We start from the raw sequence: 22904 nt of genomic DNA, 5'->3' as shown, positions 1-22904 counted from the left end.
AGAGCCGCACTGGTCTGTAACCGGTCTACTTATCAGCATGTATCAGGCGCGCTTGTTTTGCGCTCATTGCGCGTTATCGCCTGTCCGAGTGCGTCCTTAACGCATAGATAAAGTGAGATGGAGCCAGCTTTCCCACCCCAACAGTGCAGGAATCCATCTTATTGTTAAACCACATCAACTTTTTTTGTACTGAAACCCATGTTAAAAATGAAATCTGCTGAGTTCATGAGCACATGAGCACCATGCAGTTCAGTCAGGAACAGACCCAGGCTTATTCAAATTCATATTCAACTTGTGTTTGCTTTGCTCTAACATAACCCTCCTAAACTGGTAATTAATTGATTGGCTTCAGTTTCTGTCCAAGAGTACGCAAATGACCAAGCAATCTATAATGTATAATGTTTTTATGTAAGTATTTTTGAGTATATTGTTTGCCTTAACAAGGGTTTTCCTACACTATTATATTACAGATTAAACAAACGAATTTCCTAGGAATTGTATAAAAACAAAATATAAAAAAATAAAAAACAAGTAAATAATAATAATAATTAAAAAAAGAATAATAATAACAGTTCATAATATTAACTTTCAAATCTTTTATTGTTTTAAACCATAATTTTACAATCAGTCTTTGCATGCTGTAGCATACAACCTGTTGATGTCGAATAACACAAGTTTCCTGTACAGAGCTCTGACCTCAACCACACTGAAAACCTTTGAGATGCACCCCTGGAAATACACCCCAGAACTCCTCACTTGATATTAATTCTGATCTTTCTACTACTCCTGTGGTTGATTTTTGCCACAGGAATTCTCACATTTTACAAGAAAAAAATAGGTCATGTTAAATAAGTATGTTATAAATCTGGAACACTACAATCAGTAGTTGATGGATGAACTTCTGTTGTTTGAATTTGTCAGAAGACCAGACTTTGTTTTAGCTACTGGACTGACAGAAATGTAGTTTCGAAATTTATGGTGCGGAGAACAATTGTGTCTTGTTTTTATGTGCCTCAGGAGGTTGTGGATTACCGGTGGCTACCAAGAAAACATGCTGCAGGAAGCTCCTGTTGTCATGTGCACTTTTCTGGGTGTTTAGATAAAACACAGCATGGCAGCCATGTGGTATACAGTCGTAAATCAGATGTTATCAGTGGCCCACTGTACCCCAAAGTTCTTTACCAAAGGCAGAAAAAACAACAGCAAAGACCCATTAATAAAAAGTCAACCAGTCAATTACAACCAGCCATTACTATGTGAGTAATTATGAGCTTTATTAATGGTGTAGTATGTACAGTATAAGACATTCCAGAGCCAAAAAAAAAAGGTTAAAGAAAAATTTGAGACCAGAGTTCTCTGGTGAGTGGTGCCAACGGATCATAACAGTTAACTGTATGTTTGGCAAATGATAGAGAAAAAGAAGAGGGAAGGGGTGGAGGTTAGATGAGATGCTGCAGAGAGTTTTGTCCTGTTTCTGTTATCACAATGACCAGGTTATATTACAAGGTTGTCATTTAAGCTTGGAAAGAATTTTTGCTACCAGAAAACTTTATACAAGCCAATTCTGTCTAAAGGATAGCTATTTACATGAGTGCTTAGTACAAATATAAAGATAAGTAGAGCCTGAGTCATTACCATATTGCAGGTTTCAGAGCTGACCCTGAATATATAATGCATACAAGTGCATACAATCTACACATTTTCACTTACTAAATGATTCAAACACACAGTTTCAGAGTGATATTGATGCAGATAGTTTGTATGTTCTTACACAAAGAAACACTAGGAACACATGAAAGAAAGAGAAAAGGTTTGAAAAGTGCAAAACATGTGAAACACATGACCCTAAAGCCCACATATGCCCTAAGCATATACATCTGATCTTTCATATGCACTAGTGCCTGAATGCAGTGATTATTTCACCACAAAAACACCACTTAAAAGCTTAAAGCATACTGAGTCCATACGGTTCACATCAGCAAATTGAAAATTAATGTGATACTTAGATAGATATAGATATAAATAGATAAACTGGCTTTATATTGAAATAGAAGGAACTGCTATTTAACTGTAAGCTTTGTAAGTAAAATACAAAAGCAGGAAGAGTTCAAGGTATTTAATACTTAGTGTAACAGTTTCAGAATTTTAATTCAAAGTTTATGTGATGAATCACATGCAGCATTGTACTATAAATATTTACTAGGATAAACACATTAATTATTCCCATGATGAAAAATATTTGACAAGAAATGTAACATGGTCACATTAATCTAATTTTAATTTGCGCTTGTCTTTATTTGTTTATCATGCTTTGTGCATTGACATGCAGTTCCTCTAAAAACTAAACTTAAATAAAACAGACAGTATGCTGTCCAAGTCTAGTACAGATTGGCAGTAGAAAAATGGGGCTATTGGCTTACATGTGTCAAACACATCCATTGTGGGCAAAGCAACAGTGCTCTCCCAAACTTTCTTTTAGAGGAGCGACAACCAAGAAAGAGTGTGAGGGCTAGAATGAATGGATGGGTGTGGATAGACAGATGTTTATCTCTGTAAGCTGCTATCACAGAGACCTCTAACACCCTGTACATTTCTTAATGCAGTCATGAGAGGAGTTAAAATGAGCTGCAACAAGACAACAAGGATATTTTACTTGATTTAAGGTACACTGTTCCTTCACTTAGGTTCAGAGAAAATGCTTCCACCAACAATGACCTTAGCCAAATCCCAAAACACCCCTTTTTCTGTAGCAGTAAGTAGTGCTTTTTAATGATATATTATACAAATGAACTGCTGTGCAGACTATATACTTTCACCTCATCGGCCAAATAAATTTGCGTTACAACACTGGCTTGAAATATACCTGAAGAAATGTGAGAATGGCTTAAAGGATCTAAATCAAGACACGTCTCAATCCAGAACAGCAAGTCTTAGTCAGACTGCTAAACTGAAGTCTCTGTACACAGGTGTGTTGCAGGGGCACAAAGACAAGGGTGCAGTTTGTAGGGTGGAATGGAAGTAAGGTGGTGTGGGGTTGGTTTTTAACAAGAACAGCTGCCATGTCCTTCAGGGGAAGAGTCCTGCAGGTTGGAGTCTTTGAGGCTGCTGAGTGGACCACCATCATTCTCCACAGTTTCGTTCATTTTCTCACAGATTACATCCACCAACCGCTCAAACACCTGCTTCACGTTGATGTTGTCTTTGGCACTGGCTTCAAAGAACTGGAATCCTGGAAGAAATAAAAGTGGAACTACTGGTGTACAGCAAAAGAGTAATGAATTTAATGAAATTTATTAGGTTTACATAGCCATTTGTGTAAAGATATGGGTGTGGTCTGTTTGTAGTGTCAGGATTCAAATGTCTCACCTAGTTCATCAGCTAGTCTCTGGCTATTTTCTGCTGGGATAAGTCGGTCATCCTCTAGATCACACTTATTCCCCACCAGAATGACTTGTGCATTGTCCCACGAGTATGTCTTAATCTGGGTAGCCCTAAAGGCAACACACAGAGTAAGGAAAACAGCTTATTAAGTTGTCTTACTGCATGCTACAATATATTTGCAAAGTTTTAGGACATCCCTTCAAATCATTGAATTCTGCTGTTCTAATCACTTCCAAGGACAGGTATATACAGTCAAGCACATAGGCATGCAGACTACTTCTACAAACATTTGTGAAAGAATGGGTTGCTCTCAGGAGCTCGGTGAATTCAAGTATGGTACCGTGATAGGATGCCACCTGTGCAATAAGTCCATTATTGAATATTTCCTCACTACTAAATATTCCACGATCAACTGTTAGTGGAAGCAATTAGGAGCAACAACAACTCGGCCACAAAATGGTAGGCCAAGTAAAATCACAGAGCGGGTCAGCACATGCTGAGATGCACAGAGGTCGGCAATTTTCTGCAGAGTCAATAGCTACAGACCTCCAAACTTCATGTGGCACTCAGATTAGCTCAACAACAGCAGATTTCCATGGCTGAGCAGCTGCATCCAGGCCTTACATCACCAAGTGCAATGTTAAGCGTCGGATGCAGTGGTGTAAAGCACATGACTCTAGAGCAGTGGAGAAGTGTTCTCTGGAGTGACGAATCATGCTTCTTTGTCTGGCAATCTGATGGAAAAGTCTGGGTTTGGTGGCTGCCAGGAGAACGGTGCTTGCCTGACTACATTGTGCCAGTGTAAAGTTTGGTTGAGGGGGGATTATGATGTGGAGTTGTTTTTCATGGCTTGGGCTTGGCCCATAGTTCCAGTGAAAGGAACTTTAATGCTTCAGCATAACGACAGTTTTGACAATTTCATGATCCCAGCTTTGTGGAAACAGTTTGGGGATGGCTCCTTCCTGTTCCAACATGACTGCTCACCAGTGCAAAAAGCAAGGACCAATAAGACACTAATGAGCAAGTTTGGTGTGGAGGAACATGACTGGCCTACACAGAGCCATCACCTCATCCCGATAGAACACCTTTCGGATGAAATAGAGCACAGGGTGCAAGACAGGCCTTCTCACCCTACATCAGTGTCTGACCTCACAAGTGCTTCTAGAGGAATGGTCAAAATTTCCCATAAAAACACTCCTAAACCTTGTAGAAAGCCTTCCTAGAAGAGTTGAAGCTGTTATTGCTGCAAAGGGTGGGAGAACTCCATAATATATGCTTTGCACCTTTCTGACAATTTATGGGCCTGAATTTCTCATCCCATGTGGGAATAGATGGCTGCAGCATTGTTAGGATTCTGTTAGTCTGCTGAAGTCTGTGAATTATTCCTTGCTTTGTTTTTTTTGTGTAGTAGGGGGAAGGTTAGACCTGCTTAAGTATGATTCAGGATATACTTATCTGTCCCTGATTTGTAGTGGTATCCCTTTCTCTTTGTTAAAAACTTACCAGTCCTGTACAGCATTAAATGAGTCCTGATTGGTGATGTCATACATTAACAGAAAGCCCATGGCTCCTCTGTAATACGCTGTAGTGATGGTTCGGTAGCGCTCCTGTCCTGCTGTGTCCTAATACAAAACAAACACAAAGCCAAGTCAAATACAATATGCAGCACAATACAAATCATCACTTAAATGACACTTGGTAGATTAAATAACACTTGCTCCATTTTCATCACAAAGCTGTGTTTTGTTTACGGAGGTTAACCTAGGGATTCAAATCTGTAGTGGAGAGTTTCTGCAGCTTGGCCTACTTCTGAACCAGACGTTGGGGAGAATATGGAGAGGTATTCTTTGTGAACCAGCAGAGGGCAGCCACTTCTATTTTTCCAGTGTTACAGTGACGGAATAATAAATGACATGATAAATTCTAAATGATTTATGATTAGATTTATGGCATTTATAATAAAGAATATAAGCACTTTTGTGGTATAAATGTTTTTGAAACTTTGAAACATTCTGTGTGGTTTAATCTATGATTGTATACTCATTATCCACTTTAATAGGAAGACCTGTACACCTCCTTATTTATGCAGTTATATAATCAGCAGCAAAATGCGGAAAATCATGCAGATTTAGGTCACAAGCTTCGGTTAATGATCACATCACTGTCACTTTAAATATGGCATGTTTATCGGTGATAGTGAGTATTTCAGAATCTGCTGCTCTCCTGCGATTTTCAAACACAACATTCTCTAGTGATTACACTGAATATTTTCATACTCTGGTTTTCTGGCTATGGCCATCTCAGTCACCACATTTCAACCCAACTGAACATTTCTAAGAGATTTTGAAATGGCATGTTAGCATGGCAATATCTTTTGGAAGAATGGTGCTTCCAGAGAGGTATAGAAATCTGCTAAGGTGCATTGTGGGAGTTCTGGTTTGGCATGGTGCATCACCTTACTGTAATGGCCTTTTCTTTAATTTGTCACCAATGCATACAACAGACATACTCAATACACAAAATCTCAATACAACAGTGAAAATTAACCCTTTTTAACAAAATGGATTTCTAAAACTTTCTATATTTAGTTTATATTATAGATTATTTTCAGATAGCCTTTAATAATGGATGTGATATAAAAAAAACAATTAAAATCATTCTCATGGCTGGATCAGAATACTTATGCAAGGTGTGTGCTTAAAAACAATGGCATGTTGAGGATGATTTGTAAATAAAGTTAATTGTTAAAATTGTTAAAAAAAATTGTTCATTTCCCCATGTATGGAGACTTAAGAGACTTGCTGTTTTTGCTTACTTTATATTATTTTACTGCATCTACTGAAACGCCGCTCAAAAGAAAAAAAATAAAACCCTTACCTGATTGTGTGCTATTTTTCATTTTCATAAAAGCTTCGATGTGTTCAGCCATGTATCTAAAAACTTAAAAATCAATCTAATTTATTGTATTTTGCATAAATGTATATTTTATATAATCTCTATCCAGACGTTATCGTGTATTGACTGGTTGTAGAGGGCAGAGGACATTTGAATTAGAGACTTTTGTGCCTAATGTAATTACTAAATTTAAGAGCTGAAATCAGACAGGTAAGGGGTTGGCACGGCAACTAACCCACTGTCGCCTGGAAACCTGGTCTGGCACCGTCATTTGCATACGAAAGAGGGAGAGGAAAGATTGCTCAGGTAACCATAGTGCTGTAGTGTGTCACTCAGGTTGGACATCAAGCCCCTTTTATATTGTGTTGTGTAATAAGTAATTAATACTTCTTTCACTTCTAAACACTAAAAACTAAAACTAAGATGATTTTATTAAGATGAAGGACAGAGAAGTGAATAGTTTAAATGCCATTGTGGCTTTAACAAATGTGTTGTATCCTGTTTCCTGTGGAGACAATTAGCAGTCCATGTCCCATGCATGAGACCGTGTTTACTCTTACTTTATGGCACTTTGCATAAAACTGTCCTTTCCTTTATCATGTCTATCAGTCTATCAACGTATTTTTCTTACATAAAACACACACAGACACAGGTGATGAAAGTGCTCAGATTAATGAACTCTTATTTGTTAAATTGAATCCACATCTTATAAAGTATCTGCAGCATTAGACTATCAAACATAGCAAGAACAAAATATGTTTTAAAAGGTTACTAGAGGAATTGATTGTATATTTCCTTGCAAATTACTTACTGTAGTACACTACTAGTCAGTAGAGCAACGTGAAAGTACTTGTGTTCCTGACTGAAAGGCTGGGAGTATGAGTCATGGCTAATCTCTTACATTTACAAAAGAATCCTGTGGAAAAAAAAAAGGAGGTAGTGGAAAAGTATTGAGGCAAACCATAGTTGCTGATACCTGATGACCTTTGCCAACAACGCTTCCTGGCATTCGAACAGAGGTGTGGCTTGGTCAGGAAGTAATTCATGCCAAGCTTTTTTGGGCCCCCTGGAAAAGGTAGTGCAAGCGAACAAAAGGCCATTTCATCTTTGGATTGATGCCACTGAGCACATTAAGGAGGCTCTGGACTCAGCAAGAGTCTGCAAGCAGTGCCACTTTACTTCATCTGTCTGCTATGAGATTGCAATCAATTATCCTACTACCTGTTACTGCTGCTCTACTGTAATATACAGCTTCCTGGATAAGCTTAAAAGTACACCTAATATTTCAAATGATTTACAGTAAAAAAAAAAAAAAGACATTCAGAAGTAAATGAGAAATTTGCACACTAGCAATATACTAGCGTTGTGTGGAGTCTGTAATGTTGTACCATATTTAACAGAATCGGATGAAGAAAGCTTGCGAATACACACGAGCTGTTTCAGACCATTAAAGCCTGCTAAATATTTGTGTTTGATGGCCTACAATAAACAAGAACAATGCAAAAATTGAGAAAATTAGACAAAAGATTTTTGTCTTGTTACTGTTTTATCATCAGGTGTGTGTTCAGTCTATTATTAATAAATGAGATCCACATTTACTACAGAATAATAGGTTTCAGGTTTTTATATCCTTAAATATTGGTGTATTTATTTAGCTCCACAGATGTAATAATGCTGATGTAGAGGGTTGCATTTGTTCCTTCCAGTTAGATGTACAACCAAGGATTCAGAACTAAAATCATCCATATTCGTTTCATACACCTGATATATAAGGCAGTTGGTATATAACTCTTAGGCTGTTACACACCAAATAGCACCTGGTCATTGGTCGCTTGTAAATAACCAAATTAAACAAGTGATTAAACTAAACCACATGCACAGATGCCTTAGGATCATGCATGTGCAACGATGTGTTTGGCAGAAAATTAAGAATTCTTTGTGTTGTTTTACATATTATACCATATAACAATCAGAATAAAAAGGCTGTATAACAACTAGGATAATGTTTGATTTAATTGATTGTTATATTGTTATATTTCAACTTTACTGTAGCCAACCTGAAGAGAGCAGAAAGGCCTGAGTAAACAAAGTGCCAATACTGATTATATATAAGTGCTGATTTGTGGCTGGAAAAAAGAATAGTCTGCGGTCTGCTTTAGCATGCTACACAAAGTCGATAGGCACAAAATATTTTAAAATGCATTACATAAGAGATCCTTTTCTTTGTAAGGTCATCCTATTGAGGAATACTGTCCTTACTGACTGAACCTGTGTGTGTATTCTCTGATTTTTAGTCTAGCAGTTTTCCAGGTAGAGCAAAACGAAATGAAGCCAGATCTTTGAATCTATGACGATAAAACAAAGAGGAGTGTCTTAAATGACATGAAGCAACCTCACTTTACTGTATGGTTTTGTACATTATACCCTTTACCTGACTACAAACATGTCATCTAAAGCGGTCAAGTCTAGGACTATTAATTTAAAAATAGACAACTTTGTAATTTCTTGCAGAAAACAGAGAAGGCCAATGAATTCTGCACAACATTGTCTTAGTCTTAGACTCCTGAAGCTCCAACAGGAACAAAAGAAAAAATATATAAATTATATAGATATATCTAGACAACAGTTAGAAGAAACGACTAAGTCACATGTACTCAAACATACCCAGATCTGTAGCTTGATCCGCTTGTTGTTGCGGAAGACAGTTTTGACCTTAAAGTCGATGCCTACTGTGCTGACGAAGGCCGAGGTGAAGGAGTCATCGGCGTAACGGAACAGGAAGCTGGTTTTTCCAACACTGCTGTTGCCAATAATCAATAGCTTGAACATATAATCAAAGTTCTGATCAGCTGCATCCTTCTGAGAGGGCTGCTGAAGCAGGCGCGAGTCACTTACCGTCGCCATCTAGAGGACACGAGATGTTAAAACGTTAAACAACAGGTTATCATGCCTCACTGAAACACTGTAAAAATCTCCTATCCTGTTTGCATTTGATTTGCACATTGTTCTAGCTAAGCAATTACTTCAGCCACTTTTAGTTCCGAAGCAATCTAAACTATCCAGTTAATTATCTGAATAGTTTGTTACCCTATGAGCGTAATCTCCAGAGTCTATCATGTCCAAAAAAAGCAAGACAACAATACTACAGACAGAGCTTGGCAGAGAGATGAGAAATCCTCTCATTCTGCCCTCCCTTAACCACCCTACTTCTCTCTCTCTATCTCTCTCTCTGGCTCTCTCTCTCTTTCTCCACCCTTTTCCTCCTCCTTCCCTCCTGATCATTCAGGGCTATACAGCACTTAGCTGGCCTCTGGCAAGGTGTGTCTCCATGGTGACAGACCCCCGAACAAAAACGTGCGGAGCCATTACAGTGAGCGAGCCGAGTTCGCTGGGCACGACTCCTCTCCAGAGGTGTAGATATTATTACATAACAAAGAGTGTAGATGGATGGTCATTGTTCTGAATGGAAGAAGTGTCCTTGTTTAAATGCTAGTTCTGTTGGAGCAGATGCTTCTGAAACAGGTGAGCATGTATGTTGGGGGTGGATGGCAGACCCTTTGCACTGGAGTGGGTCCGCAATTGAGAAGTTCAAAGAAGCAGCAGAATTTATTAAATATCACCTGCGTGTTGGTAAAGCATCTAATGAGTGTCAGACGTATATGTGGTTTATTTCAGAATACTAGTTCCTCATAAGCAGAATGTTCTGACAGTTACAGCTAACACTGCATGATGAGAGCAGAATTTGCATGTGGGCTATATTGCAGGAGGTGTTGCGGAAGAGGAAGAGGGCAATAGTGTGAGGGAGGATTTGCATGCTAAACAGATCTTCTTTACAATGCAAATACTGAGATAAGATCTCCTTGGTATCCAGTGAAGAATTGTTATTATAAGCATTATTATTTCATAACATGGAGCTGTTTTTGACCTAATTGGCATTGGGTTTTTTTGTGCTTTTCCCCAAGTTTACAAAATACAGTAACTGAATCGTAGGCAGTTTTTTGTAAATCAGCAAAAAAAAAAAGGCTACATGTGCACTGCAATGACCAGAATTATCACCCAAACACAAGATCAATAAGCCTCAAGTTATCATTAACTTTTATCATTGACTTTTACACTTTTGTCTAGCTAAATAAATCCAAAAAACCTGGGTACCATGAAAAGGGTGACAAATAATGGTTTCTTTTTCGAACCTATTTTATTGTTCAGACTAGTGTAGTGGTGAACAGTTGATTGATAAATCTCAATAAAGTCCCCAGTGAGTACAAAAACACAACAACAACAACCACTTTCCCAAAAAGGAACTGACGCATTAAACTGTGTTTTTGGCTTATCTGAGAACAGACTTGTCCCTTGCTTCAAACAAAATGGCAATACTTTCCACACACACACAGTCAAGAAGCTTTAATGGTCATTTCAATCATATATAACTGATGCAGTTATATATTAGAGTTGGTGATGATTAGTGATGCATTTCAGAAGGAACAAGGGGCATTTTCTAAAAGTTTAGGTGTGGTTTGGTAGGTTCTAGAGTTCAAAAGCTCAAAATCTGCTTATCATTTTTGTACTGTCTGGGTACAAGTGTATAACTGGAGCACAAGGATTTGACTGTATATAGGTGCTTAAAGCCGTATGTCACGTCACAAAGCATATTTACGAACATGACAAAAAAAAAAACTTAAAGAAATAAAAAAAATCACCTCAAACAACCCAAAGAAAAAACAGTTTTTTTTTGACTAGTGTTTTTTTTTTCAGACTAAATAATTAACACCCAAGAACCAAGTCTAGATAGAAATGACCTTAATAAGACTAAACTTATATTTATATATTATTACCTTCCACTTCTTGGTCCTTTACAACAGTGTCTTCACATTTTTTCACTGCCATAGCCTTAGAACCATTTACTTGTACTTTTCAACAATGTCCACACATCTCTGCCCAGCTATAAGCTTTATATTTATTCACTGTACATATGTTTACATATATACCTATATATATATTACATGTTTACATCTATACCTATATATATTACATGCTGCACATATGTTTACATATACACACACACACACACATATATATATACACATATGTTTACATATATACACACACACACATATATATACACATATGTTTACATCTATACCTATATATATTACATGCTGCACATATGTTTACATATACACACACACACACACATATATATACACACATATGTTTACATATATACACACACACATATATACACATATGTTTACATCTATACCTATATATATTACATGCTGTACATATGCTACATATTTATCTGCACTTGTCTATTTGCACAATTGCTACTCCTTGTGCTTCTGGTAGATGCCAAACTGTATTTCGTGGCTGTGTATCTGTGCTATGCAATGACAATAAAGTTCTATCTATCTATCTATCTATCTATCTATCTATCTTATTGATTATTTGACAGATAGGGCATCTGTTCTTAGTCGTTACCAAGAAGAGCACAATAAACCGGTAAAATAAGCTGTTAAAGGGTCTAGCTTTCTAAAGCACCTCTTCTTGAGACATGTTATAATAGAAGCCTTTTGTTTTCGGCTTCTGTAAAAGACCTTTAAGGGTTTAGTGACACAAACCAGATGATAGTTTGTGTGTTCGGTACAGTGTGTGTTTTCTTACAGTGGTCGACTTACAACTTTAGAATAAATAAAAATGATCAATGTTTAAAAACACACACATTTTAATACCCCACGCATACAATGATACTTTCGCACAAACGAGCGCGTGCGGCTTTTTTAAAGTCTCCAGTAGCTTTTGTGTTTTATTTATAAGTGAATTAGTCCAGGGTTAAGGGTTTGGACCGGAATTTAAACTCTTTAGCTGACACTTTTTTGGTTTCATCTCGTAGTGCGTGCTCCAGAGTAACCGAACTTGCACTTGACACGCAAACAAAACAAAAGAAAACAAAAACTAATAAAAGTTTCTTTGCCTACCTCACAGTGAGAAACGCGAAAATCCGCTTTGCGCGTGCACGAAGCTGATCTTACCGGATATTTACAACTCAGTAGGAAGGGAGCTTTGCCGTTGCTAAGGTTGTGTCGTGCACGCGGACCCCGTTAGTGCTCCCGGATATACGGTGTGTGAAACAGCTGGCCTGTGTCCCGACCCCCCCAATGCACACCTATCCACATCGACATCCACACTCTAGACCACTAAACACCAGTATGCACATTTTAGACCCTCAAAAAATCTTAGCCAACTATTTACCATTGTATTAGAGGTCATTATGTTTATTATTATTATTATTATTATTATTATTATTATTATTATTATTATTATTATTATTATTATTATTATAGTATATTACACCCATAATTAAAAAAAAACGAGGTGTTCAGTGTAGCTTGTGAAAATGAAATCTCTTTTACAACAAAGTGCAAATAATAATACAGATCACTATATTTAGTTTATGTTGTTATCAAACACCAAAATGGTGGAAATGGTCTCACTGACTTGGGCCATGCCATATTTGATGGTCACAGGCAGGCTGTGTTGCGTATTTAAGAAACAGCTTTGAGTTAGTAGTTATTTGAATTGCCATAGACTTCATTTCAGCTCAACACATCATCTTTAAATTCACTGATAATGGTCAGACAGACACAGTAGTGATAGCAGGCTTAATTCCTGACGAGGCTTAATAGGTTTGCTATTTCCTCTGATATCATGTTTAACTTCAACCGCTTTCCCATAGAGATCTTTCTGACCCGTGCATGACCAGTTTGGAATGGTAGTTGCTCTTCCTCGGTCCACAATGCTCTTCAGAGATTAGTGAAAATAGTGGAGCTCCTCACTGGAAAACACTCCTGTTTACAGCACTGCCATCTGGCACACCATTGCATTCAAACACAGACAACCAGACTGAAGAACTGATTTTATCTTCAAGCCATCAAACCACTTAACAGCCAGTAGTCCTTCATCTAGCATTGTGACAACCTATTACAGCTACTCTTGGACACTTAGATACTTTCTATTCAGCTTTACTATTTAATGTACTTGTACTTGCTGTTTTGCTGACATAATAGCACGTCACATTTCCTCTGAATTTGTCCACGAATGTTTTTGTTTACCTTATTACATTACAGCGTCATCTTAACCAATCATGTCTAAATATATTTGTCCATGTATTGACACTTGTCTGGCGATTCTCCCCAGACCTCACCCATTAACAAGACGTTTCCATCCACAAAGCAGCCATACGCCATCTGCTTTTGTGTGAGAGAGTGTGTGTGTTTTCGAAGCATTCTGTGTAAACTCAGGATACAGCACTGACTGAAAATCCCATAAGAGCAGCAGTTTTAAAGTCACTGACATCAAACCCCTCATCCGCCTTTTTACATTTGAAACGAACGTTAATCAAAGCTTCTGACCATTAACAGCATTGTTCTGCTGCCACTTGATTATCTGATTAGATAATTACATGAATGAGCAGATGTAAGTCGTCTTCCTATTAAAATGGCTGGTAAGTGATTATTGACTAATTTTCCATGAAGAAGGAGAGTACATTTGCATTACACCTTAACCAAGGATACCAGCCTTTTATTATACTCCAAAGGTATGTGTAGATTGTATCTGACCACATAGGTCCTATGTGTTACCCTTAGCACTGTTAAAGGGATTTGTCATTGCTGGGGTTAGAAACAGTCAAACAAACCTTAATATCAAGGAATAAATAATATATATATTTAAATAAACAACAAACAAACAAACAGACCAAAAAAAACGAACTTAGTCCTAAGGTAGGTTTTGAAGCTTGCTCATAAGAAATCATTTATATCATTTATATCACATTTGTTACTGTTTTCTTTGGGAAACGGGAAGAACAACACCATCTTGGGAAAAAAAGAGAAGTAGGCTTTGAATTCTTGACTGATTACTAGCCACAACATTTCCTGGAGTTCAGTTTACACCACATTCCTTCTCAAACGACTTCATCCTACACTTCCTCTTGTTTTATGCTGAACCAGTCTTGAAATCAGAGAAGTTTAGCAACAATGAATAGGTATGCAGATTGTAGATCTATTGTCAGATGGATTTTAGTTGACTAGCTATTAAAATTTCTTGAGACACATGTAGTTCCCATGGTAAAAAAGAGAGATATTGAGTAGATGGAAGTGGAGGAGGGCATGGTGGCTTAGTGTTGAGCACATCTGCCACGCACCTTTGTAATTGATGGTTTGAGACCTACCTCTTCCTTGTGTGTATGGAGTTTACATGTTCTCTCAGTGCTTTGGGGTTTCTTTGGGTACTTTGGTTTCCTTCTCTGTGTTCCTTGTTAGTATAGTGAACGGTATCTCTGCCTGTCATGCCTAAGACTGGGGTTTGATTCCCTGACAGGGAGTTTGCTTTAGGGCAGTAGTGGCTCAAGTGGTAAAGGCTCTGAGCTGTTTTTGGGATTCAAGCCCCTGCACTGCCAAGCTGCCACTTTTGGGCAAGTTAGTCACTTAACCCTCCCTGCATGCTGTATCATAGCTGCCAGTTGGGATATGCAAAGAAAAAAAATCCACTGAGCTGTAATATATACATGGTGACAATAAATGCTTCTATACTTTCAATTTCATTCCCTGCCACTGTTCATGATAGGCTGACCAGAGTCTCTAAATTTTCAGGGGTGTGTGGTGGGATGGTTGTTCCCTGGTGTAAGCTCAATATTCACTGTGACCTTGTATAAAATAAGCTGTTCGGGTAATTGATGAATGGATGGATAGGAAAGAGTAGAATAGGAAATTTCTACTCACTTCCAGCTTTCTAATCCAGTTTTTCTGTCTTTGTTTAAGGTTTCCTTTACATAAAATTTCCTTTCTGTTCACTTTTGTTGTAAACCCTTATTGTTTCTCCATTGCCACTCTGTCTTATGCAGTTTATTAGAATAAATTATATTAGAATATTCATTAGAGGCATCAGTGATGGAGATGAGAGCAGTAATGAACAGGCTCTTAGTCAACTCTCTTAGTGACTGTGCAGTTTTAGACATAAGCACTGCCAGCACTTCTGCACTCCAGCCTGCATCTGCAGCACCACTAACTACATTAAATCATGCATGCAAGCTGGTCAGATCTCCATGTAGCCGATTTAAGACAAACCAGTAGATAAGAAGCCAGAGAAAATATAGTTTTTGTTTGTTTGTCATAGATTAACATATAGCCCTGTAGAATCTGCAAATAAAGAAAGAGGATAGATCATAAAATTGCATTGTTTTCATTTAATACTTCCCTGAACAAGCTAACAGATGTCTGCATACAGTCCATAAGAAACAATAAATGAATTTACCCTAACAAACCAGTCATATACTTTTGATTCTTAATACTGTGTTACCTGAATGATGAACAACAGCTTTAAGTTTTATTTTTGTCCTGAACATTAACAGTTCCCACTTTTCTTCAGAAAATATCCTCCAGCTCCTGCAAAACCTTCTGCATATTTGACCCCTTTCCAAAATATGTTCTATAAAATATAAATCATTTGCTGATGAGACAGAATACAGTAAATATGTCAGAAAATAAGCATTCCAATTCGTTAAAAGTTATTATTTCTATCATTTGAATTATTTAAAACATGAAGTTGGTGGACAAAATATCCTGTGCATCCATGTCATCATTCCTCACCCCTCGCTGTGCTCCTCCTTCATATTTCCCTCTGGAAACTCAAACTTTCAGTCAGATGATATTTATAATCCAGTCATGTGAAAAAAATTAGGACACTCCATTAAATATTCAGTTCTTTATTAACATGTCTATTTCAATGTCAATATCTTGTTTTAAAGTGATGTAATTGCTTGTGAACAAAAAAAACCTTTACATTTATCAAATTATAATTGTTAAAAAACCATAAAATGTTGTTCAGTCTTTCTGATTGTAGATTTGTGCACTTTGACATCAACTGCAGCAAGAGCTTGCTGTAGGTCTCATGATTATATTTTAGGGTTTTTGGAGACTTCTGCTCTTTGAGTGAATTTGCTTGGATGTCCTGACCTGGCCATGTCGTTTTAAATGTTCCCCACTTGCAAATGAATTTCGGAAAGTTGAATGGCTGATTGCAAATTCTTTTGAGATCTTATATATATATTGTATTACATCAGGAGAAAATTAGAACATTGTTACAGAGCATTTTTTGCCTTATTTAAACCTCAGAAATTTAGTTTGGTTTATTGTTGAAATGAGAGCATTCTGAGTCCTTCAGAAAGAAGATTGTTGTTGCTTATGGGTCTGAAAATCGATATAAAAAGATCTCAAAAGAATTTGTAATCAGCCATTCAACTTTCCGAAAATCATATATATATGTATTCCAGTTCTAATTTACTTGGCACAGATTTGATCATGTAAGACCTGTAAACTGCTAAAACAATGCTTGCTTTAAACTCCCAAAGTCAATTATTTTGACTTTGGGAGTTTAAAGCAAGCATTGTTTTAGCAGTTTACAGGAAAAACCCAAGCATTGTTTTAGCAGTTTACCCAAAAACATCCCTGTGTTCTTCCACATCTTTTCAGTAGCCTACATTTTTTTCTTACCACTGTCACATCTGGACTGAATTCATGTAACGTTAAACTGCGTGTTTAGACTCATGTTAAAATAAATAAAATAAATAAAATATATAAAATAAATTAGAATACAGAACATCATCATTAGAACATATACAGCATGCAAATGTGTTAACATTAATACTATAAAAATAGGATCCCTTCCCTTCCCTTATTCATCAAATAACAGGGTTGACCATTTGTTCATTTCAAATTATAGCACACCTTTAATAACCTAAAGCAAACGCTGATTGCTCTGTTGAAATCTTCAGACCTTTGTGGGAGATGGTTAGGGTTGTGTTACTCAAATTAAGTTTGCTTTGCTCAGTGCAAACAACTCTTATGGTCACACGGGAAATTTGATTCACCTGAGAACCTTGCAAGTTAATTTTACGATTTCCTGATTGATTGTATGATTAGTGGACATGGCTGAATCAACAATGATTCATCATGGAACATTGTGGAAAATATGGGGATCAAATATGTTGAGACATCAATGCAGATGGAGCCATCTAGTGTAAAACACTTACACACTTGCAAAAGTATTATGTGATTTTACAAACTACACAAAGTTAAAAACATGTACAACTTACCCATTATACTTTAAAAACCAAACCAACATCAATTTATGCTTTTTTTATTAATAAAAATAACACTTGTGTACATACAATACAAATACGATTTATTTGATATGATAGCATTTATAAATTGATTTCTCATATGTTTTTGGGAAATGTGCTTATTTCAAATAAGCTCATGCAGTGAAAAATAAATGGAAAGAGCTTTGGTTGTCATATTATCTAAACGCTTTCAGATTAATCAGAACTAATTATCGATTATACTTCATCGATTGTTATTACAGAACTTGCACAATTATGCTTTTATTTTTTCATGTATACAGTATATAGGAAATAACAATCATGCAAGAAGGTGAAGCACCTTCACCAGGTCTGTCGGTTCTCCCTCAGTTGCCATTCTAAACTTCTGAAAGACAGACATTACACAGAAACAAAAGTATTATTGAATAAGGGCCTGCACTTCCAGGGTTTGGGGTTCAATACCAGCAAACCCAACACATTTTAAACTGAATGGGATCTCCATACATGTCTTAAGTGTATGAATGGGTGCAAGAGTGTGTGTGATGCCATGCGATGGGTTGTGCCATCAACAGCATGTCCCCCAAAAAACCCCTGATATAGGCTCCAAATACCCTGTGCAGGATAAACTAAAAAAAAAAACAACCAAATATTATACACCCAACCTTATAGACATCACGTATAGGAGTTACAGACATCATGACATCATGCATTTGAGTGTTCAGGGATTAGATACCATAAGTAAGAACATGCGGTTATTTGATTACTGAGTTGATGATTAGTAGATCTAAGGTTTTTACTATTTTGCCTGGTGTTTCAGCATCTGTCTGATTTGTATTGGAGTATGTTGGCAATAAAGCAGTTGTTGGAGTTTTGGGGCTTCCAGGCCTCCATGCATTTTGGATATCTGTTTGGATCATGGTTTGTATTTTCAGCAGGATTTTCTGATGATAGATAGTCACATAAACCAGGTTCCTAATCCTAATGCTACAGCGTACAAACACCTTCAATACAATTATACTTGTAATTACTACAACACAACAGGTGTGATGGTAAGATGTACACAACCCTTTCACCATATAATGCACCTTCTCAAGTGATGTGTGTCTTTAAAAAAACAATGTAATATAATAATATAAGCAATACAATATAGGTATGGTATTATATGCTATTAAATCATTAAACAGAAGTTCCACAGATGCTCATTATTTTACAGAACCAATTTCATCCATAATTATACTGTAGAGTGAACAATGAGTTGAAATATTAATATAACCTTAAAACACTGGACTCTGGCATTTCCTGGATATCACAATTAAGGGCGGAGCTTAGCACAGGCTCCAGTTCTTCTATCCAATAGCTGAACAAAACGAGTCAAATGTGTTTAAATACAGGTGCCTGATTGGCGTTCCTCAATTTAGAGGCGTGTCTAAACGAAAGAGCGTTACACAACGAGGAAACGTTTGGCTGCTAAGTGACCAACGCTGATCCTGGGTCAGAATAAACAAATCGGTAAGTCATTTTTAGTCAGTGCGTCGTGCAACAAGGGGTGTGAGATGATTTAAAACTGTGTGGAAACACACACAATAAAGTCGGTACATTTGAGACAGTCAACACGGTGAGATCAGCGGCTGGACAGAGCACAGGGTTTTATAAAAACACATTACAAACATAACGGTTACGTGTGTGTGTGTGTGTGTGTGTGTGTGTGTGTGTGTGTGTGTGTGTGTGTGTGTGTGTGTGAGTGAGAGAGATAGTGTGTGTGTGTGTGTGTGTGTGAGAGATAGTGTGTGTGTGTGTGTGTGTGTGAGAGAGAGAGAGAGAGAGAGTGTGTGTGTGTGTAGGTGTTTATATGTAACTGGAAGGAGCTGTAACTGCTTCTGCTGAACCTTTTAGCAAAAGCCACTTAGAGACCAACAACAGTGCATTAATCTTTCAAACCTTTATTGACATTCGTATCAAAGCCATGGCCTGAATCTGTATTATTATTTTTTTGATTGTCAGAGTCTGTCATGTTCCTTCACTGTGTATCCTCCTAAAGGTGGTGTGAGGTGACTTTGTCAGGTGTCATGGGGTTATGATGGAGTGCAACACAAATATATACAACACTAATTTATTCTTGCCTTAAATGTATTCCTTGATTTTTACTAGTCTGCAAATAAAACCTCTACTATAGAACGTTTTTTTTCTTCACATGTAAAGCAGGTTGTGACAATAATCTGATGTTCTTACTTATGGTATCTAATCCCTGAACACACAAATGCATGATTTCTCTACTGCCTATACATGATGCCAATAAGGTTGGGTGTATAATATTTGGGTGCATGTATCTATTCATTCATTCTATGTCGAGTTTATCCTGCACAGGGTATTTATAGCCTATACCAGGGGTTTTGGGGACACCCTGGCGACGGTACAACCATCGCATGACATCACACACACTCATGCACCCATTCATACACTTAAGACAATTTAGAGATGCCATTCAGTCTAAAACATGTTGGGGGTTTTTCTGGGACGGGGGAAAAACCAAATACCCAGAGCCAAGGGGAGAACATGCTCAGAGAGGTGGAGGCTGGTATTGAACCCCCGACCCTGGAGGTGCAGGCCCTTATTCAATAATACTTTTGTTTCTGTGTAATGTCTGTCTTTCAGAAGTTTAGAATGGCAACTGAGGGAGAACCGACAGACCTGGTGAAGGTGCTTCACCTGTTGATCTTGGCGTTTACATGGGGCATGCAGGTGTGGGTGTCATTTATTGCAGGTAACGCCATCCTCATCTTCTATCACTGTTACTAGCAACTACACCAGTCTATACACACTAGGACTAGATAATGTATACACCATAATAGATTATTATAATAATAATGCAATGATTATGATGATAACTGATTTTTGATGCACATTGCAATACATTAAGAAGCGATATGGTTAAACTAAACTTTCAGCTTCATGGAGCTATTATTCACTGAAACAGACAGAAACATGGTTATCAAGAATGGTTGAAATAAGTCAGGATGTTCACTATGATTTACAGGGACATCTTTATACTGCAGCCTTGTGAAGATCACAAGATGATTGACAGAGTTTGATATGATTCTTTCAGGGTTTGTGTTGTTGTCCAAAGTCACTCTGCACACATTTGGTTTAGTTCAGAGCAAACTCTTCCCTGTGTATTTCTACTGCTTGCTGGGCAGTAACACAGTCAGCTTGGCCATATATGCTGTCTACCATCCCAGAGAACTGCTGAACTTGCATGAGACTATACAGGTGAGCGTAGCGGTCATCAGTTTCAAGGCTATAATTAAATTCTCGTATTGTAAAATATTGTCCTTAGTGTGTGTGTGTGTCTCTCTCTCTCTCCTTTTCTTAGATAATTTGGTCCTAACACACGATTTTCTCTTCTTGACAGATGGCTCTGTTCTTCGTGGCTGTGGTCATGGCAGGGTTGAATGTGCAGTGGTTTACTCCAGCTGTCATTGAGCACTCCCTGGTGATGAGGGAGATCGAGCAGGAACATGGCCTTGGTGGTGAGATCGGCTTTTCCACCAACAGGGAGTGCTACATCAAACTCAGAGAGCACGATCCAAAATACAAGGCCCACAGGAAAAGCTTTTACCACTACCATGGCTGGTCCAACCTGAGCAACCTCATAGGCTTCGCCTGCATCACCGTCAATCTCATCTACCTGGCACTTCATCTGTCTTCAATATAATGTTTTTGGCAAAAAACATACAACCAGTTAGACTATTGCTACATGTATGTAAGGTAAACGTATTGCTACATGTATGTAAGGTATGGAAAGGCAAAGCAGAACAAATCTAATTCAGTTTTGAACAGGAATTCAGTGACCATAGCATAAAACTCTTACTGTGTAAAATATGAATTTCTAAATAAATAAAATTGTTAAGCCTATTTCTAGGCATTTTAAAATGTTTAATACCTAGAAACAAGCAATATAATCTTCCTGTAGTAGAGTTTTAGAATTTTACATGATGGCTTTATATTTGATACAAAATAATCTCATAATGTAAAACGTGATGGCTTTTATTTTGCTCACATGTAATAATTACACATGCAAAGATAAAAAAATTTTTTTGGAGTGAATCCTCCAGACCAAAAGGTGTTTTTTTTTTTTGTTTGTTTGTTTGTTTTGGGTTTTCTTGCGTGACTTCTCTCCTATATCCTGTATACATGAAAATACATGCAAACATAATTGTGCAGGTTCAGTAATAACAGTTGGTAAAGTTATCATAATTGTTTGTTTGAGGGGCTAAATTTCAATCTGTATTAACTAGCAGCGCATCAAATCCATGGCTGTATGTTAGTTATCTGGCTAAGCTAAACTACCTAACACACAGAAACACCAGAGAACAGGAGGTCCTGGCTAAAGCTAGTTAGCAAAGCATTCAAATCTCCTTTTCATTTACATCAGCTATGGTGTACATCCACCAAATCCACCAGAAGCTTTGAGTATTGTTACTGACCACGTGCATCCCTTCATGGGCACAGTTTACCACAACATCTTGTGGAATATATGAAATGAAGAATTTACTCTGTTTTGAGAAATTAGTGATGCACCACTCTAGTATTAGTATAGAGTTTCATTTAAAGGCTTCAGTGGGTGTAAATGTTTGTTATACATATTGTTTTAGACATGTCATTTCTTTTATCTACCCATATTGAGAATTTTTATACAGTTTTACTGTATTGGGGGGTGGGGGTGTCCGAAAACCAGTCAGTATCTGGTGTGATCACCATTTGCCTCAAAAACACGCATGTTATAAATATGGCCTATATTTCCTAGAATATATATACCTTCACACACTTATGTAATTGTTATGTTTGTAATGTGAATGTGTAAAACCCTGTGCTCTGTCCAGCCGCTGATCTCACCATGTTTACTGTTTCAGATGTACCGACTTTATTGTGTGTGATTCCACACAGTTTTAAATCATAAAACGACATTGTTCTCTCACACCCCTTGTTGCACCATGCACTGACTAAAAATTATTTCCCTGATTCGTTAATTCAGAAACTGGGTCTGAATAAGCAAGATTTAGGGCACCCTTAATTGTGATATCCAGGAAATGTCCAGTGTTTTAAGGTTATATTAATATTTCGACTCATTGTTCACTCTACAGTATAATTATTGATGAAATTGGTTCTGTAAAATAATGAGCATCTTTGGAACTTTTAAATCATTCTGTTTAATGATTTAATAGCATATGTAATATCATACCTATATTGCATTGCTTATATTATTATTTTACAGAGTAAAGACACAAAGGTTTGTGTACATCTTACATCACGCTTGTTTAGAATTGTATTGAAGGTGTTTGTATGCTGTAGCATTAGGATTTTCTTTCAGTGGAGCTACAGGGTCCAATCCTGTTCTATAGCAACACAATGCATCTGTGCACAAAGTAAGCATCATTAAACAAAATGAAATAACCCCCTTCTCTAATTGGAAGAA

General features: G+C 37.2%; 2 protein-coding genes across 3 annotated transcripts; one reads left to right on the top strand and one right to left on the bottom strand.

Moving 5' to 3' along the window:
- Positions 1-1253: 1253 nt before the first annotated feature.
- rab3db (RAB3D, member RAS oncogene family, b) lies at positions 1254-12392 on the bottom strand. 2 transcript variants are annotated; one of them, XM_060891858.1, is made up of 5 exons: positions 12252-12392; positions 8941-9180; positions 4885-5003; positions 3367-3491; positions 1254-3229 (listed from the first exon to the last, which is right to left on the bottom strand). In XM_060891858.1, the coding sequence occupies exons 2-5, from the start codon at positions 9178-9180 to the stop codon at positions 3042-3044; spliced, it is 672 nt and encodes a 223-aa protein (XP_060747841.1). In that variant the 5' UTR covers positions 12252-12392; the 3' UTR covers positions 1254-3041. The 2 variants fall into 2 exon arrangements, with proteins under 2 accessions (XP_060747841.1, XP_060747840.1); XM_060891857.1 differs by lacking the exon at positions 12252-12392 and adding an exon at positions 9364-9461.
- Positions 12393-18862: 6470 nt separating this feature from the next.
- tmem205 (transmembrane protein 205) lies at positions 18863-22408 on the top strand. Its single transcript, XM_060893244.1, has 4 exons — positions 18863-18940; positions 20084-20192; positions 20535-20698; positions 20841-22408. The coding sequence occupies exons 2-4, from the start codon at positions 20093-20095 to the stop codon at positions 21141-21143; spliced, it is 567 nt and encodes a 188-aa protein (XP_060749227.1). The 5' UTR covers positions 18863-18940; positions 20084-20092; the 3' UTR covers positions 21144-22408.
- Positions 22409-22904: the final 496 nt, after the last annotated feature.

Source organism: Tachysurus vachellii, chromosome 18, assembly GCF_030014155.1.
Source record: "Tachysurus vachellii isolate PV-2020 chromosome 18, HZAU_Pvac_v1, whole genome shotgun sequence".
Taxonomy (NCBI): domain Eukaryota; kingdom Metazoa; phylum Chordata; class Actinopteri; order Siluriformes; family Bagridae; genus Tachysurus; species Tachysurus vachellii.
The sequence above is the reverse complement of the archived record's forward strand: the minus strand, read 5'-3'. Positions and strand labels throughout refer to the sequence as shown.